Raw genomic sequence first — 19,712 nt, 5'->3', positions numbered from 1 at the left:
TTCCGTTAGTCTTTTTTGGAATAGGTATCTGGTGGAGTCGTCTTGTAAGCTTTCGACTTTAATCTTGGTGGTGTATTCTGCAATTTTGTTATCACATAGATGTGTTTTCATTCTGATTTTGCACAATACCAATTTATAATCGCTTCCTATTTCTGCTGATGTTAGTGCTCTTACATCCAAGATTAGAGACGGGTGTAACTCTCTATTCGACAGAATATAGTCTATCATAGATCTTTGTCCTCTAGTGTTTTCAAAAGTGTATTTGTATTGTTCTTTGTGAGGGAAAAATGTATTGTTAATTCGTATTTCATTTATGCTGCAGAGGTCCGTCAGAAGGTCTCCGTTTTCATTTCTGATATTTTCATTATATCGTTGTTTTATTCCCGGAACTGTGTCATTGCCAACACGGGCATTAAAGTCACCCATAATGATTATATATTCATCATTTGGGATCTCGTTTATTACAGTCTGAAGGTGTTCATAGAAGTTTTCTCTTATGGTGGCATCCCTGTTGTTCTCAGGTGCATAGATCGCTATCACGTTCAGAGGCTTGACATCCAGTTTGACTTTTACACTAACTATTCTTTCGGAGATATATCGGCACTCTTGTACTTGGTGTACAAATTTTCTGTGAACTAGCAGTGCGACTCCTTCCTTGGCTCTTGTATCCTTTGCAACACCACTGTAAATCATCAGATAGTCATCCATCATAATTTGACCCTTTCCTTTTTTCTTTGTCTCTTGTAGTGTATAACGTTGTACGACTTTTTTTTTTAAAGAGATTATGGTTTTTCAAAGTTTTATACTTTTAACGATTTTTTATAATATAATATAAAAATAAAATTATATTATTATATGATATATTATATATTGTATAATATTATATTATATATAGTATATATAATATAATATTATATTATATATTATATAATACCTAATATAAAAAAATATTATTTTTTATATTTTTTACGATTATTTTTGAAATTTCTCATTATAACTTTTTTTCTTCTACATTTAGGTATATATTATATTATATAATAAAAAAAGCTTATTTTGTTTATTTTAAAATGGTGTATTACAAAAAATTCTAGGATTATTTTTGAATAAGATATTATTTTTCAAAATGTAATAAGTACTTGCAACGGTTTTTTGATTTTAGGATTATTTTTTAAATTTCTCATTATAACTTCTTTTTTCTTGTACATAAATATACTATATATTGCTCAATAAAGAGGGCTTACTTTCTGTTTTTTAAAATGGTGTATCATCTATATTTAAATAATGGAAACCGAGTGATTCTTTGATATTTTTTTACCTGTATTATTTAAAATTATTTCTTTTACAAAAATTACATAAACATTAGTCTTAGAAAACATCACTTTAGTTAAAATTATTTAAACATTGACCATTAAAAAATTTCAAAATCAAAGTCCATCTCTTCGTTAGCATTAGCTTCCATATCTTCCTCTGACACCTCAGTTATCTTAGAGTCCCACAATTAGTACCCATGCACATGCACCCTTTGCAGAATATTGAAAAACTAATTCCTATCGTCCTACAACCGCAGTTTTTTGTACATCCTTTGGTACATTTATATGCTATTTTTTCAAGCAAAGCTTGTGGTGCAGTAGCTTTGACAGTAAATATTGGAATTAATCCATATTTTGAAGTTTGCCCGGCCGAGTCAAGTGGATCCAAAGTATTACCTATAAAAAATAAGATTTAATCATAACACACAATCAAATAAAAAAGTTATAATGAGAAATTTAAAAAATAATCCTAAAATCAAAAATCGTGGCAAGTACTTATTACATTTTGAAAAAGCATATTTTATTCAAAAATAATCCTAGAATTTTTTATAATACACCATTTTAAAGTAAACAGAATAAGCTTTCTTTTTTATTATATAATATATACCTAAATGTAGAAGAAAAAAAGTTATAATGGGAAATTTAAAAAATAATCGTAAAAAATATAAAAACTCGTTAAAAGTATAAAATCTTGAAAAAGATAACCTCTTTAACAGAAGTCGTACAACATTATACAGTAGAACATTTTAAAGGTAATTGATTTCTATTCCTCTTACATGTACCATTGCATATGCCTAAAGTTGCGTAAAAAAAATTACAGAAAAATATTTGCGAAATAACAAGGAAAATTGCCCAAAATTGCTGTGAGTGGCGAAATTTGAAAAATCATATTGCGAAAACTGTAAATCCTAATGACCTCTACTAAACATCATTTTAAAGAGAAAATATGTAAGCTTTTTTTCTGTGAAGCAATGTCTATACCTATATCCCCGTGGACAAAAGTTATGGGACAAAAACAAAATTTCTTTCTTTGGGGTTTCTTTGTGCTTTTTCTTTTGAATATATTTTTGTAAAAAAAAGTATATTTGACTTTAAAAAGTTATATTTAGATAGGAAATTTAACCAGGAACCATTTTTATGTAGACGTGTTTGTATCAAAAGTGCATAGAACTCACCCTAATGTAACCTGTGCCCAGGGACTAATTCACCCATTTCTCAAAAACGCACCCTTTTAAATGGTAGCACTCCGCGGTTTTTTCATATATAGAGATTCATTGACCATACGAAATAATAAAACCCCGTTAACGTTGTAGTTCCTTTCTATAGTACATAATCAATAGCCTAATAGAGTATGTGTTTATATTTTGCAATAAACAAATTTATTTATTTACATCGAAATGTAATAAAAATTAAAATGTATCAACCATTATCAAAGGTCATTGGAATGCCCAATTAGGGCAAAATATCCGCTGTCCTGCGCGTAGCACCAATAATTAATTTTTATTTAAAAAAATTCCTGACGCCGTGGTAGTTAATCGATTTTAATTTTGCAAATTGAAAATGAAAGTTACAGTACACTTCTATAATCAAAAAAATTTCAACTTACTATCTGCTTTATTTTCAGTCCTGTATCATTTTCAAAAAATTATTTTTTTTTTGCGAAAGCTGGATTGCAAAACTTATTTTGCAAAATCTATTAATCCGATCTCAATGAAATTTACAGTATTGTTTTACTGTATGATAAAGTTTTTCTGGATGAAATATAAAGGTCCTAAGTGTAGCATAAATGGTTAAAAAACGTAAATTGCAAATACTTGTTTTTGTATGGTTTTTTCGCAATTATTGCCATTTTGCAACAAGGGTGACTATTTTTTAAACTTTTACGCAATTCTATATTGTAGGAAATTTAATTACACAACTTTTATGTCAGTAAAACTTTTCTCGGAAATGAATACTTTTAAAGTTATAATCAAAAACCGAAGAAAAAAATCGAATTTTTCCTTCATTTTTTGACATTTTAATTATTTAAACAATGTTCCGGACCTTCTTGAGAGGGAGGATAACTCATATATTATTATTTGAGTTATTTTCAAGCAATTTCTGCAAAAAATTTGAGTCACCTCTCAACGTCCAAATGTACTAATATTTTTACAGATGCGCCCTGGTCTATTTAAGCCAGTCAAACTTCTAGATTTTATTAATAATACATAAATAAATAAGAATGAATAAGGCCAATGACTAAAAACAGCGCCAACTTACATTATTATGCTTCCAATTGGATTTCTCCTTTTTTTTCAAAAAAATATAGTGATTTTTTAACCGTAACTTTTTAATTTTTTATCTTAGAAAGTTTGTTAAAAAATAATTTTGTAGGTTTTTACAAGCTATATAAGCCTATTAATATTAAATCTTTTTTAAATCCTCAGTCGCAAAAAGAGGTGACTTTGAAAGGGTTGGTAAATGTGGTTTTTGCATGCTATTACAAGTTTTAATTGCCAATAGCTCACTCAATTTTTGCCGTAAAAAATTTTTTTCAAATGAGATTTTTGGGAATTAAATAAGATATAATTTCGTATTTAAATATTTTTTCGTATCTCTGATTCTAATCTTGCTATTCTGAAGAAAAACCATTTTTTCCAAACTACAAAAATTCGTTATTCGCTTTTGACTCCATTTTTTTAAACACTAACCATTTTAAGCCGGTAAAACTTCTAAAACCTATTAATAATACCTACATAAAAAAGACCAAATAAGGTTAATGACTAATTTTAATTAGGGTGGTGATTAGGGGGTTGCTTGCGATCACTTTTTCGCTGAAAAAAATGGGAACTGACAGTCTTTTCATTATATCATTTAATTTTTGAGCTAGAGACTTTTTTTTATTTCTAGAGATAGATATTTTTAAGTACTTTAAATTAGTTCAAACAAGCTGTCCTCGAAAAATGCATAGTTTTCCCGTCTTTTGACTTTGAAACTACAATATTTAGCATTTAACGAAGAGGAGCCATCATATAGCTCGATCATTGCGTTGGTCTTAAAGAAAATTAAAAAAAAACGGTTTTGTTTATTTTTTCATAAGGTACGTTTTTGTTAAGTAAAGTTGTTTTGATAAAACGAAAACTTTTGGAGTTATTAGCAGAAAACTTATTAAAAACATTGATTTTTTCCATATAAAACTAACACTTTCGATAGCGAATAAATCTAAAACTATCAATTTTATCAAAAAAATGTATAGAACGTTTTTTGCTTAGAATGAACGTTTTTATCAACTTTTGCGATTAAAATATAATAAAAAATTTCCACCCCCATGGCACAAGCTCCTTTCGGCATGATATATATTTTGATCCTTGGACTATCCATTACTTATTCTCAAATTTACAAGCAAGTTGAACCATTCTGTAAAAATTGCGAGATTTTGTCCTATTTTAAGCTTCATTACTTGGACTATATATTATTATATCAAAAAGAAATCATCTACTATAACTGCAGACTGCTGTTATTATATTATGTAGGTATAACAAGTTTCGGAAGACCTTGTATAATTCATGAAGTGATTTATTAGATTATCAGTATGAAATCATATAGGTAACAGCGAATAATGACTACAACCTAATAGCTTAATTATCAATATACGCCACAAAAAAAGTATCGGATTAAATATTGTCGGTCTTTGGATTGCATGTCGAAATATTAAAAAATTGAAAAGCAACAGCAGTTGCTGTACCGATACATGTTATAACAATAAGCTTTCGAGCTCATCACATATGTTTCACGAAAAATTCTATATAATTTTATACTTATTTTTTTCCCGTACAATGCACAGAAAATAATGGGAGTACCGTATAATATCAATAATTAAGTGCAGTAAGTATCATATACATATGCTTGGTTCACATAAATGGCTCTGTCGAAGAAAAGACATGATATGATGAAGACTTCCGGAAACAGTAGAAATAATTATGTAACTTCTTGAAACTCAACTTTCCACCGTATAATATATTAATAGGAAACTAGCATTAAAGAGAGTTAAATGCATCATTACGTCATTTTAAAATGATTTCAACGGGATTTGTTATAAAATATCAAAGAGGCTTATAAGAATATTCTGCGGACTCTGCATACCTATATTATTAATATATGAGGCCCCTAGAACATAAGGGGTGTAAGTGCCAAGTTTTGAGAAAACTGTGTTCAAAGTTCTAGACAAAATTAAAAAATCTAGGTAGGTGAATACCACTTAGCCCGTTTTCAATGACATGTCATTTTGGTCATGTTATTGTTAGTTTATGTAGAAAGATTGAAGCCACCATGTTTTCTATTTGTTTGGAAGTCCATTTTTGTAAGTATTTAACCCAATTTGCCACAAATTGTCACTTACACCCTTTGTGTTCTAGCGTTGATTGAATATACGGATATCCGTATATCGGTATATACAATATTCAATATTGAATATCCATATATTCAATCAACGGTTCTAGGAGCCTCATATAGAGGGTGTCCCGAAAAGATTGGTCCTACATTATACCACACATTCTGGGGTCAAAAATAGTTCGATTGAACCTAACTTACCTTAGTACAAATGTGCTCATAAAAAAGTTACAGCCCTTTGAAGTTACAAAATAAAAATCGATTTTTTTCAATATATCGAAAACTATTAGAGATTTTGTACTGAAAATGGACATGTATCAGTCATATGGCAGGAACATTTTAAAACAAAATTATAGTGAAGTTTGTCCACCCCATAAAAAATTTATGGGGGTTTTGTTCCCTTAAACCTCCCCAAACTTTTGTGTACGTTCCAATTAATTCATAATTGTGGTACTATTAGTTAAACACAACGTTTTTAAAACTTTTTGTCTCCTAGTGTCCTAGTGTTTTTTCGATAAACTAGTTTTTATCGAGATGCGGCTTCTTTTTTAACATATTTACATAAAAGTTTTATGGGGTTTTGTTCCTTTAAACCCCCCAAATGTTTGTGTACGTTCCAATTAAACTATGATTGTGGTACTATTAGTTAAACACAGTGTTTTTCAAAAATTTTCGCCCCTTAGTCTTTTTTTGACAAGTCACCTTTTATCGAGATGTGGCTTTTTTTTCAAAATATACCTAAAAATGTAAATTATAAATAAATTTTCAGATTATTAACAGGTCTCTATACTCGTATGTACTTAAACATATACAAATATGTGGTGGGTTCGACAAATATTTAAAATATGTCGATAAACACTGGCTTATCGAAAAAGTACTGAGAGGCAAAAAAGTTTTAAAAACATTGTGTTTGACTAATGGTGCCACAATAATATTTTAACTGGAATGTACACAAAAGTTTGGGGGGTTTAAAGGAACAAAACCCCCATAAAATTTGTACGGGGTGCACAAACTTCACTTTAATTTTTTTTAAGATGTTGCTGCCATAAGAATGCCACATGTCCATTTTCAATAAATAATCTCTAATAAGAGTTTTCGATATATTAAAAAAATCGATTTTCATTTTGTAACTTCAAAGGGCTGTAACTTTTTTTGTGTGCTTTATTGTATATAGGTAAGTGAGGTTCAATCAACCTATTTTGACCCCAAAATCTGTGATATAATTTATGACAAATCTTTTCGGGATACCCTGTATAATCATAAGATTTTATTCTAGCAATAAAATTGCTGGTAAATAACTTTTCCTTGTATTTTGTCAATTTGCCAGGGTATTAGCTTTATCAGCGGTTAAGAGTAACTGTCATTTTTACGTATTTATTAATACATTCTCTTTATTTATATTATGTAAATTTACTTAGATTTATTCTTTAACTTGTCTACGTCTACCGTAGTATATTTCTAATAAAATTCGTTGCAACTAGTTTCACAATAAAAATGTGTATACAATATTATGTTTTCCATCTTTTGCGTTATTTTGACTGTTTTTAGCTCATCAATGCAGATATATATTCAAAATTAATAATCAAAAATATATGATGATGGAAAGGATTATTTTTAAATGTTCGTTGTCCTCTTAAAAGTATCTCAGTCGTAGTAACCACAGTAACGACCCCTTTTCCACTACTTTTGCTTCATTGCTTCAACGAATCTTTACGGTCCAGGTGTTAGGTTCCTATCATTATTTGATTTCTTTTTGTTTATAGAGCCGAAGTTTTTCTCTTGTATAATAGGTATTGCCTACCCTGCCTCTGGAATTACTCGATTTGATACACACGGTACGACTATCGCCAGTCGTCTCTTCATGACGCAGTCTGCAGTCTCAAGGACTTACCGTCAATACCAGGAGACCGGTAGCTATAGTCGAAGACCAGGTTCTGGTCGACGACGTCTAATGCTAGAGAGGCTTCATTGAATAATTGTCCTGAGTGCCTTGCGAAATCGGCACGAGACAGGAGTTAAGTTTCAACAATCGTTGAAAAATGTTTGAGGTGTTTGATCACTCAGTGAATAGTTAGGAGAAGACTTAAGGCTGCCACTTTGACTGCCAGACGAGCTCAGGACCCAAACTGAAAGCACGTGAGAAACAAACTATATTTCAGTTTGCCTAAACACGTCAATTGGAACCTTAGCCAATGGAGCAGAGTTTAATTTTCTGAAGAGAGTCTAATAAATGTGCTTGTAAAGCAATTACAAAAGACGACATCGTCTACCAGACGACGTCTATCGGAGGTCTCTCTCTTCAATCCTGACTCCCCGGAGGGAGTGTAGTGGTCGACGTGATGTCGTGTATTGTCCGTCTCCTGTAAGATCTCTGTCTCTGGTCATTTCTTTTAACTCGTGCATAGGTCTTTTGCATATTCCCGTAATTTGATCGATTCATCTTGTTGGGATCTTCCTGATGGTGATCTTCGGCCTTCCACCTTCCCTTGTATAATGAGTCTTTCCATGTTTTCTGTGTTTGCTCTCATAACATGTCCAAAGTATTTTAATTGTTTTAGATGGACTTTACTGGAGAGTCGTTGGCTAACTTTTAGCTCTCTTAAAATTGAATTATTTGTTCTATGGTCGGTCCAAGGAATTCGGAACATTTCAGTGGCGTCTATCATTCTTCTTTTCGAATTGCTCAGGGTCCAAGATTCACATCCGTAGGTCAGTATTGGGAATATTAAGCAGTTGATCAACCTCATCTTTAACGCTCTTGAAATTTGACAGTCTTTCCATATTGTGGCCATTTTTGCTGTGGCGACTTTTGCTAGATCACATCTACGTTTTATTTCTTCTTGTAGTGACCCTGTGTTTGTGATTAATGATCCCAGATATGAGTATGAGCTCACAACCTCAAACCGATCAATTGTGGTTATGTGTGGATGATCGTTATGTAGTCTATCCACTATCATGATCTTTGTCGTTGATATGTTTAATTGCAGACCAAATATTTGACTTTCGTTTTCAACCAGTCGTGTAAGATCAATCAGCTCTGCTTGACTATTTGCAAGAAGGGCTGTGTCATCTGCGAAACGTAGGTTGTTTATTTTATAACCATTTATTGAGATGCATTTTTCCCATCCTTCAAGTGCTCTTCTCATAATATGCTCTCCATATAATAATATATTGAATAATTGTGGAGATAGTATACAACCCTGTCTGACATCCCGTTCTGGATGAAATTCGTTTGAAAGTGTGTCAAGCACTTTAACTGATCCAGTAGTGTGTTCGTATAGTTCAGTTATAAGCGAAATAAGGTGTTGGGGTACGCCTATCGGAGGTGCGGAGAACCATTTGCCCAGTGCTGTAGTGTCAAAACAGTGAGCTATGGGGGTAGTTCGTTTAATTTTTGGGGTGTTTTTGCGTTTAACTTTAGAAGTAAAACAGAGCTTGTGTTCGTGCCCGGTAGTGGTCGTGGCGGTTGCTTGACTGCGAATCGTTACATAATGAATATTCTATAAGACAATATTGTTCATACACCGCCTACATGGACGACGGCTTCATGGTAAAGGATAACGCTCGATGGCACACAGCGCCGGTTACGAAGAGATTACCGGATCAATCCATTGATGCCGAATATGAATCCCATCGACCACTTATAGGATGAGCCCAAACGCAGGATTTGGGTTCCGTAATCCAGCACCAGCGACAGTGGTGGAGCTAAAAGCTGCATTAGATAAAGAGTGGGAAGCGATTCTTCAGGAACCAGTCAGACTTACTTCAGTAGAACTTAATAAGGTCCTTAAGATCTCGCATGGAAAGTGTAATATAACGCAGAGAAGGAAATTCTTCTTCTTTGAGTGCCTATTCGTTTCGAATATTGGCGATCATTCTGGCTATAATTATTTTATTAACTGATGCTTTAAATAGATTAGTTGTTGTTGTGGAAAACCATTTTCTCAGGTTCTTTAATCATGATATTCTTCTTCTCCCAATTCCTTGCTTTCCGAATACTTTACCTTGAAAGATTACCTTCAGTAATCTGTATTAAGTGCCGTTTCTCATTATGTGTCCGAGATATTCTAACTTTCTACTTTTAATGGTATACATCACCTCTCTTTCTTTACCCACTCTTCGTAATACGGTCTCGTTGGTTATCTTGTCGGTCCATGATATCCTTAGGATTCTCCTGTATAGCCACATCTCGAACGCTTCAAGTTTTTCTTCATTGCCTCAGTGAGTGTCCAGGATTCAACTCCGTAATACAATATTGAAAAGATATAACATTTTTATCTCCAGATTAAGGTTGTGGCTTTTAAAGAGTTTGGCCATGTTATTGAATGCACTCCTAGCCTTCTCTATTCTACATTTTATTTCTTGTGAGTGATCCCATTGTTCGTTTACTATTGTTCCAAGATAGTTATACTGTTTTACTCGGTCCACTGGTGTATTATTGATAAGTAGTTGGGCGTCTCTAATTTTATTTTTGCTGATGATCATAAATTTAGTTTTTGATATATTTACTTGAAGTCCAAATCTTTCACTTACTTCATTTACTTTGTTTATTAGTTGCTGTAAACTGTTCAAACTGTCTGCAAAAATAACGGTGTCGTCTGCATAGAGGATGTTGTTTAGGCGTTCTCTATTTAGAAGTATTCCATGTTCGCAATTTTCCAAGGCTTCACTAAATATTTCCTCTGAATATAGGTTAAATCATATAGGTGAAAGTATACAACCTTGTCTAACGCCTCGTATAATCTGGATCGCTTTCGTTGGTTCACCTCCAAGATTCGTCCTTATCGTGGCTGATTTTTTGACGTGTAAATTTTGTATTATACGTCGGCCTTTATCATCCATTTGGGCTTTTGTTAGAACATCCATCATCAAAGAAGGAAATACTCAGTATTAATTTTGATTTGTTATGTTAATTTACTGTTATATTCATTACATAATGACTATCATTCATAATGGTAGGGGAGCCCAAGCGGGGATTTTTGCAGTTACTCGAACGCGTCAGATTATTACATGGAGAGAAACCTTGAACTCTGAAAATGTACCTCTAACATATATTGCAGTGTTGCCAACCGCATTTCTCTAGATTATCCGATGATCGCTCTAAAAAGATCCGATTTCTCACGAAAAGATACACTCATAGGCGTAACCAGGGAGGAGGGGGTTTGGGGGTTATATCCTAACACCATACCATCCAGAGGGGCGCGAACCAAAATAGTGACAACTCTACCTCATCGATATTAGTCTACGAGAAGTGCAGGGTAAATTGAAGATGGAATTACAAAAAAAAATGTATGTCGCTTTATAATGCTCAAAAAATTAAAGGCATATTTTTTTATACTTCTCGTTTCAAAGTTGCGATTTTGGGGGCGACCCCTCCCAGAGACCATCCAGTAGTTGTAACCCCCTTATAATTAGGATCATCCTGATTTATTTGTTCTATTTTATATTGAATAGATTATTGAAAACCCTTTCTACACTAGCGTTTGAAAATGGTAGAACAAATAGCAATGAAAATACTTCTTTAAATTAGGAAACAAATATATATTAGCTTCATTTTCTAATTTTACCATGTATCCATTATAAAAAAGTATTTTCAGAAACCAAAACTTATTTCAACAGACGTTTACTTAAACATTGCACTACATAAAATAAAACTAAATCGTGCAGTAGCTAAAAATCCATAAATAAAATCGGACGGCAGAATCCCTGTTTTTGAAATTTGAATTGGATCAGTATGCCTTAAGTGGAAACATTTGTGCATTGTTCATTCAAATTCTAAACAAAACAATTCGCACAGGTCCCTTTTGTCCCTTCTTATTTTAGATAATTACTATGAAAAGTATCGGATGTCGCTAACATTCATCCAATATATAGGCTATTTATAGAAATTTGGGTGGAACCAAAGAAAATTAATGTGTTGTTGGGAATATATGAATGAGAAGCTGATTTTTTCCGGAGAAGTTTATTTTTGTTATTAGTCTGTTGTAGTAGATTGGTAGATACACTGAAAAATATACGCAAATATCCGATTTATTTAAAGATTCGAAGAATATACGACAACTTTCAAAAAGATACGCAAATCGGATAATTATACGCCGATTGGCAACACTGCTCTAAGGCTCCAGTCTCCAATGTTGTATTGTATTGTATAGCGTTCCAAAGATGGTCTTTTTGTCTAGCAGTGTGGTCTGTGAATGTGAAGCTGCATTTGAGTTTGAGTGTTGAAGCTAGTGAGAACGAAAGGAGTACTATTCTTACTTTCAACATAATTTTATAATTTAGCAACATAATTCTTCTCACAATTTTATATGTAAGCTAGGTGTTTACGTTACTGCAATAATTATAATTGTCCTTCACATAACATTTCGAACATTTGTACTTATGGTAGTGGTCTTTTCGGGCCGTTGATCACAGTTTAAAGAAGCAGAAGAAGAAAAAGAAGATTATTAAGCTTCTTGACAAGTGACGTCCGCGCATCACTGTTTTTTTTTCTGTGCGTGTACTGATCACAAGTGCTTTCCAAATAGTTTTATAAAAATTATTAGACAGTGTTTAAAATACCACAAAAGTCATCAGAGAATAATTGTGTATCCCGAAAGAGGCGGAAATATGAAAATTTGCAACAGAAACTGGTAGAGTTAAGGTATTTATATGATATTTTTGGGTTTTATCCCAAAAGACCAAGTTATTTATAAGATATTTTTGAATCATTTTATGTTAGATAAATTAAATTATGTGTGAATAGATCGAACTATAAATATTTAATATTTACGAAATGACAATTTTAACCAAATTCAAACTTGGGGTCCTTTTTTGTTGTTATCAATATATTTTCTCTGTTGTCATAGTTACTATATCTCGCCTTCTTCCCTATTCGAAATACTCAAAACGTCAATAGTATTTGTCAAAACACACAGAGATGTAACAGGCGCTATGTTGCCACACTGCACTGGTTTTCCTATTAATGTTTATTTTGTAGCAAAATGTCCGACAGACATGATATTATGCAAAAATTTATATTTTTTGTGTCAATAAGGATACCTTAAGGTAGCCCAAAGTATACAGACTACATTATTAGGGGTTTAAAAATAAAATTATAGCCCAAAGGTTTAAAATAGAACAAAATAAAGGGTTTACCAATAAAATTAGAGCAGGGGTGCTTTTAAGCAGCCAAAAAATCTTTATGATTATTTGACCTGCCTCTATTTCAGAGGTACTCTACAGTAGTCCAGAAGTTTAGAATAGAACAAAATATATTAGTTTAACTGCTTTTGTAAATTTTACTTCGATTTCACGTTACAAGCAAGTTTACTTGCACTAAATTATTTGTTTGGTTTTGTGTTCAAACAATAAAACTAGAGCAGAGGTATTTTTTAGTAGCCTAGACAATCTTTATGATCATTTTATCTGCTTCTATTTCTCAGAGGTATTTTTACAGTAGCCCAGCAGTTTGGAATACAATAGAATTATATTTATTTTACTACTTTTGTAAATTCTACTTCGATTTAAGATTACAAGCAAGTTTAATTACACCAAGTTTTTTGTTTGGTTTGTCTTCAAACAATAAAATTACAGCAGAGGGTACTTTTTTAGCAGCCCAGACAATATTTATGATTATTTTATCTGCTTCTATTTCTCCGAGGTACTTTAATGTAGCCCAGAAGTTTAGAATACAATAAAATGTATTTATTCAACTACTTTGTGCACATTTTGCCTAGATTTCATATTACGAGGGTAGTAAGTTTACTGCTTACATTAAATGTTTGTTTGGTTTGTCCTCAAACAATAAAACTAGAAGAGGGTACTTTTTTTAGTAGCCCAGAAAATCTTTTTTTTTTTGAGCTACTCCTATTTTGCTGAGTTACTTATAGTAGCCCAGAAGTTTAGAATAGAATAAAATATATTTAACTACTTTTTGCACATTCTGCATTGATTTTTATCGTCTACCTTAATATTACAAAGTTAGTAGGTGTACTTACAATAATTTTTTGTTTGGTTTTGTCAAAAATATTAAACAAAGATACAAAATCAGCTTTATTAAGTCATCTCGAAGTCATTACGAAGCCACAAAAGACCACTGTTTATCCAAAGACTATACCACAAAGCCAAGCTGCTGTTTCCACTCAGCATCCATCAAGAGTTCTTTCAGAATCTAGCAACTTTAATCAGCAGCGTTTAAACTTCAATCCAACCTTGAGCAGACCAAGAATTGGACAAACTCAGTACTCAAATCACCCTCTACTAGCATCGAGATGCAAACAATCGAACAGACAGCAGTACCAAAAGCAAATGAGAACAACCAGGATGTCATACTAAATGTCAATAAAAATTAATAGGGTAATATGGCTAACTGTATTAAAATATGGAAAGGGATTACTTCAGATAAGAAATTTTTAAGTTTGGTCTAAGGTTTTAATATTTTATTTAAAACAACGCCCTCTGAAGAGAGAGCACCAAAAGTTCTCATAGACCCAAACTGGTCGTATGACAAAAAAAAAAAAAAAAATTACTTGAAAAGTAATTAAAAATTACTATTTCTCCTTCTTCACATACAAAAGGACAATTTATTTTTCGTAGTTTTTTGTGCCTAAAAAGACGGAAATCAGAGATTTTGTTTTGAATTTAAAACAATTGAATTGCTTTATAGAAGCCACATATTTTAAGCTGGAAGACTATAATAGGTCAGTCCTCAAGCTCATTTTCAAGGGTTATGGCAACAATAGATTTAAAAGTTGTCTATTTTGCTATTCCTGTTCATTAAAATTCTAAAAAATATTTAAAATTTAAGTACAGAACTTTTTTATATTAATTAAACTGTTTACCGTTTGGTTTGAATAATATCTAGGCTTTTATATTTACAAAAACTTTAAAACCAGCCCTAAATAATCTAATAACAGGAGGCTTTACTTTTGTCAATTTTTTAGAGGACCATTTACCAATTTCAAAATCATATTTAAAATGTAAAGAAAATATTGTTTAAACATTTTCTATGTTTTTTCTGCTTGGGATTTACTATAAATAAAAAAAAAGGAAAAGTATACTTTCACCCCCACAAAATATAACTTTTCTTGGTTTTACGTTTGATTCGAACCTGATATATTTTGCACCTGCTGACTAAAAAAAAAAAAATCTAATAGTATTCAGAACATCAAAAATAAAAGTACATGTAAAATAAGATCATTTGCAGCCTTAATCGGTCAGTTTGTAACAGTTCGTCCATTTATGGAAGTTAAATATGGAAAATTATACTAAAAAAAACAATATATAAATAAATACAAAAGAAAAGTAGCCTCTTTCTTAAACTAATAGTTATAACACTAAAATGACCAAACCTAAATACTTAAAAATGATTACAATTGGTGGTTAAATAACATACCAATTAGTGAGCAAAATATAAAATAATCCAATTATGTACTTGAAATATTTTGCGATGCATATATCTTTTAGCATGGCGGGTATGCTGCATTGATAACAAAACTCATGGTTTTTGGAGTCATGAACAACAACTACATATAAATGTACTTCAGTTACTAGCAGCATATAGTGGCTTGAAATCCTTTTTCAACTAATATAGGAATTGTAACATTTTGCTAGGAATAAATAACGCAACAGCTGTGTCTTGCATTAACAAGATGGGTAGTGTACAGTACTCAACATTTGCAGATAAGTTTAATAATTCTGTGAAAATAGGAATTTAAAAATTATTTTTGCATCTGTAACAGTAAAAAAAAATGCTTTTGCCTGACTCGGAATCAAGATCTTTAAAAATAGAAACAGAGTAGGTATTCTTTAAGTGATAATTGTGTTACTATAATTTTTGAGCAGCTTCTTATTCCAGAAATCGATATGTTTGCCACATATCCTAAAAAAAAAATGTGCAAGGTATGTAATTTTGAACCCTGACCCCGGATCAGAGAAAGCCAATGCCTTAACTCTAGATTGGCATGGATTTAAATTTTATGTTTTTCAGCCTTGGTACACAACCTTTGACCACCATACCTTACACAACCAAAAAGATAATTATGGACCTGATAAAAATTTAATCTAGAATTTTTTTTGGGGTTTTATATCCAGGACATCCTTTGGGTTTCCATATTCTTGTCAGGCAAGCTTTTTAAGAAAAGGCATTCCTGAGGATTCCATCCCATCTATTACAACAAATCACTAAATCTGTATGATACAGTTTTCAAGAGATGGTGACGGTTTAGTATAAAATAATAACCATTTTGCTTATGAATTATCAAATTTTAATTTTATTAAATCTATCGTAGAACCGGATTATAATAATTATAACTCGTATTAACATTCACAGTGCTGCATTGGCGTTGATAGAAGATATCCTAGAATATTATAAAAACATTTTTAAATTTTTTTACAAATGTATATATAACCTCAAACCTTAATTGCCCAAATATTAATTAACTTGGGACCCTCTACCAGTATTACTTTATTTAGAAACATTATTTCGTCTCACAAGCCTTTCCCTGAAAGATCTTACTTACAAACTTGTAATGTTGATTGCACTCACTTCAGTTCAGAGGTTGCAAACCCTGTACCTAATAAAAATTCAGAATATTTTCATGGATCAAGATAAAATTGACATTTTGATATAACATAGGATAAAGACTTCCCCAAAAAATAATAATAATAATAATAAATAAACAAATATCAACCTATTTAAAACAAAAAACACAGTTAAGAGTGTTTAGAGATTTCTAAAACATTCGTCCTCAATCGGAAGACAATTTGTTTATAACTAAAAATAAAAAAAAAAGAGACGTATAAAGCAACATCTACCCAGGCGTTGAGTAGATAGATATAACATTTTTTTAAATTAAAAATATAGACACTAATATTTTTAAAGTGTATAGTGTCAGACATGCATGTGGCAGATTGACAGTTAGCCTACGACCACATATGTGTTGACCGGCTGGGGAAAGAAGAGGAGACGGATTGACGGACGTCTGTCAGAAGATTTTAGAAACTTAGAATACAACTGTCATAATTTTTCTTACTTGTTTTATGTATGTAGTTTGTTGTAAATAAACAAATAAAATAGTTTAAAGTGTGCCCCGACTACTTTGCAGCCCGCAAACCGGCCACATTGGTGACCCCGAGAAAAAGACTGTAAGTACAAGGATTTAAAGACGACATTATGACAGATAACGACCAAACAATGCCAAACGATAATGCTACACCATACGAAGGCAATGATCACCCAATAATTGCACGGGTAGGCATAAAAGCTCCAGAGTTTTGGCGCAATGAACCAGAACTATGGTTTCTTCGGCTGGAGGCGCAGTTCCGACAAGCCAAAATAACATCTGACAACTGCAAATTCGATCATACTGTTGCTAGTTTAAACAGTGACATACTAATAGAAGTGGCGGATATTGTAAAGAATCCAACTGCTGGCAATGCCTATACACAACTGAAAGCTCGCCTTCTCGAAAGGTATGGCATTAGCTCAGATGACAGGATCCACAGATTAATGGAGCTCACTCTGGGTGACTTAAAACCCACTCAACTACTCCACAGAATGCAAGCTCTGGCCACGGATAGCATTAGTACACAAGTTCTAAAAAATTTTTGGTTGGACCGCCTACCACCTTCGGTTCGAAGTGTTATATCTGTTCTTGATGGAGATCTAGAAGAGCTTGCTAAGAAAGCCGATAAGTACCTCCGATGTTCCAATTTTCCAGTCATGGCTGTTACCGAAAGCCCTATCTTAGACAAAGCAGTGGCTGCATTGAATGACCAAGTGAGCGCTTTATCCAACAGATTAGCTGTAGCTGAAGAATGGCAACAGATTCAAATGGTCAAGAGTGCCAAGTCATCATCTGACGAGCAGTGTTACTACCATCGAAGATTTGGTGCACAAGCAAAGAAATGTAGACCACCCTGCAGTTTTACAAAAAACGACGAAAGGGCGCAGTAATGGCGGCAACTGCAGCCCCTCACATACCACGCCGCCTCTTCATTACCGATAGTGTTCTCCAACTTCAGTTCCTTATTGATACAGGGGCAGACCTGAGTGTGCTTCCACGTAAAATCTGCACTGCGACTCGGCCCAGCACTGTATGCCTATATTCTGCCACCGGATCGTGCATCCAAACGTATGGGCAGAGACAACTTTCATTAAACCTTGGTCTAGACCAACCTGTAACATGGACTTTTGTAGTCGCAGATGTCACCACACCCATACTAGGAGCCGATTTTCTTACACATTATGGCATTAGTGTTGACATGAGAAACAAACGACTAGTAAGCTCAAATATGTCAAGCAGTATTACCTGTGTGTCTCGTCGTGTTAAAGTACCAGAAGTAGGCCTATCCACTGCCCATCCTTACGATCGTCCGGCAGCCACTATACCAGAGGATACTGAAAGGGTCCAGCACTATATTGAGACTCGAGGTACACCAGTATTTTCTAAACCACGAAGACTTCCACCAGATCGTTTTCAAGCTGCACGAGCAGAATTCAATGAGCTGATGCAGGCAGGCATTATCCGACCATCAAAGTCATCTTGGGCTAGTCCGCTTCACTTGGTTAAGAAGTCCAATGGACGATGGCGAGCCTGTGGAGATTTTCGCCGTCTAAATGCCATGACCAAACCAGATCGCTACCCAATACCGCACATCCAGGATTTTGCTAACCAGCTACATGGAAAGAGAATTTTCTCTTGTATTGATTTGGTACGTGCTTTTTACCAAATTCCAGTCCACCCGAAGGATGTACAAAAGACGGCTGTAATAACCCCCTTTCGACTTTACGAGTTTCTCCGAATGCCATTCGGTTTGCGAAATGCTGCCCAGACGTTCCAGAGGTACCTCGATCACCTTTTTCGAGAATGCCCATATGTGTATGTATACATCGACGATATTTTGGTTGCCTCGGAGACTGATACCGAGCATGAGAAACACCTGGCATCAGTACTTCGGATTCTGGAAGCAAATGGACTTCAAATCAATAAGGATAAATCAAAATTCCGTGAAAGTGAAGTAAACTTCCTGGGTGCCACGGTCTCCCCAACTGGCGTTCGTCCATTGCCGGCTAAAGTAGGCGCAATTCGCAACTTTCCACAACCTACGACCTATCGACAGCTACGAAGGTTTATGGGTATGCTCAATTTCTACAGACGTTGGTTACCAAATGCTGCGAATGAACTAATGCCATTAACCGACTTACTGTCTCAGCAAAAGAAAAAGAAGCAAGAACTGACATTAACACCAGCAGCTGCAGCAGCTTTCTCCAAAGTCAAAGAACTCTTGGCCGCGTCGACTGAATTGGTTTTCCCAGCACCGAATGCCCAATTGAACATGTCAGTTGATGCCTCAGATGTTGCCATCGGCGGTGTTTTGCAACAGCTTATAGGTGAACATCTACAACCCATCGCTTTCTTCTCTAGAAAGCTTTCTAAGACGGAGCGAAACTATAGCACTTATGACCGAGAGCTGCTGGCCATATTCAGTGGCATACATCACTTCCGCCATTTTCTTGAGGGCATGCCGTTTACCATTTATACTGACCACAAGCCTTTAACGTTTGCCTTCCAACAGCGACATGAGCGGCAGTCCCCACGACAGATACGCCAACTAGAATTTATTGGACAATTCTCGACCGACATTCGACATATTCAGGGTGCAGCCAATATCGTTGCCGATATTCTCTCACGACCCGAAGTAGACGCTGTCACAACACCCATTACGATTAACTATAACCGGCTATCCGAAGCTCAGACTACAGATGAGACTCTCCAACAAACTCTGAACGATCCTGCTAGCTCCTTACAACTTCAGCGAATAGTTCTACCAGATAGCCAACGACCTATTTATTGTTCAGTCCAAGATGGTCGTATACGAGTTTATGTGCCAGCTGTGTTCCAGAGAGACGTTTTCCTGAAGTTCCACACGCAGTCCCACCCAGGACATGCTGCTACATTACGAATGATTGCCGAACGCTTTGTGTGGCATAACATGAATCGCCAAGTCAAGCAGTGGTCACGAGAGTGCATCCAATGTCAACGTGCCAAA

The 19,712-nt window shown here is 33.8% G+C and overlaps 1 protein-coding gene across 1 annotated transcript; it reads left to right on the top strand.

Moving 5' to 3' along the window:
- Positions 1 to 16,833: 16,833 nt before the first annotated feature.
- Positions 16,834 to 17,616, top strand: LOC126882682 (uncharacterized). The gene has a single exon (XM_050647657.1). The coding sequence runs from the start codon at positions 16,834 to 16,836 to the stop codon at positions 17,614 to 17,616; it is 783 nt and encodes a 260-aa protein (XP_050503614.1).
- Positions 17,617 to 19,712: the final 2,096 nt, after the last annotated feature.

The sequence above is a fragment of the Diabrotica virgifera genome, chromosome 3, assembly GCF_917563875.1.
Source record: "Diabrotica virgifera virgifera chromosome 3, PGI_DIABVI_V3a".
NCBI classification, from domain to species: domain Eukaryota; kingdom Metazoa; phylum Arthropoda; class Insecta; order Coleoptera; family Chrysomelidae; genus Diabrotica; species Diabrotica virgifera.
Note: the sequence above shows the minus strand (reverse complement) of the source record. Positions and strands in the feature narration are given on the sequence as shown.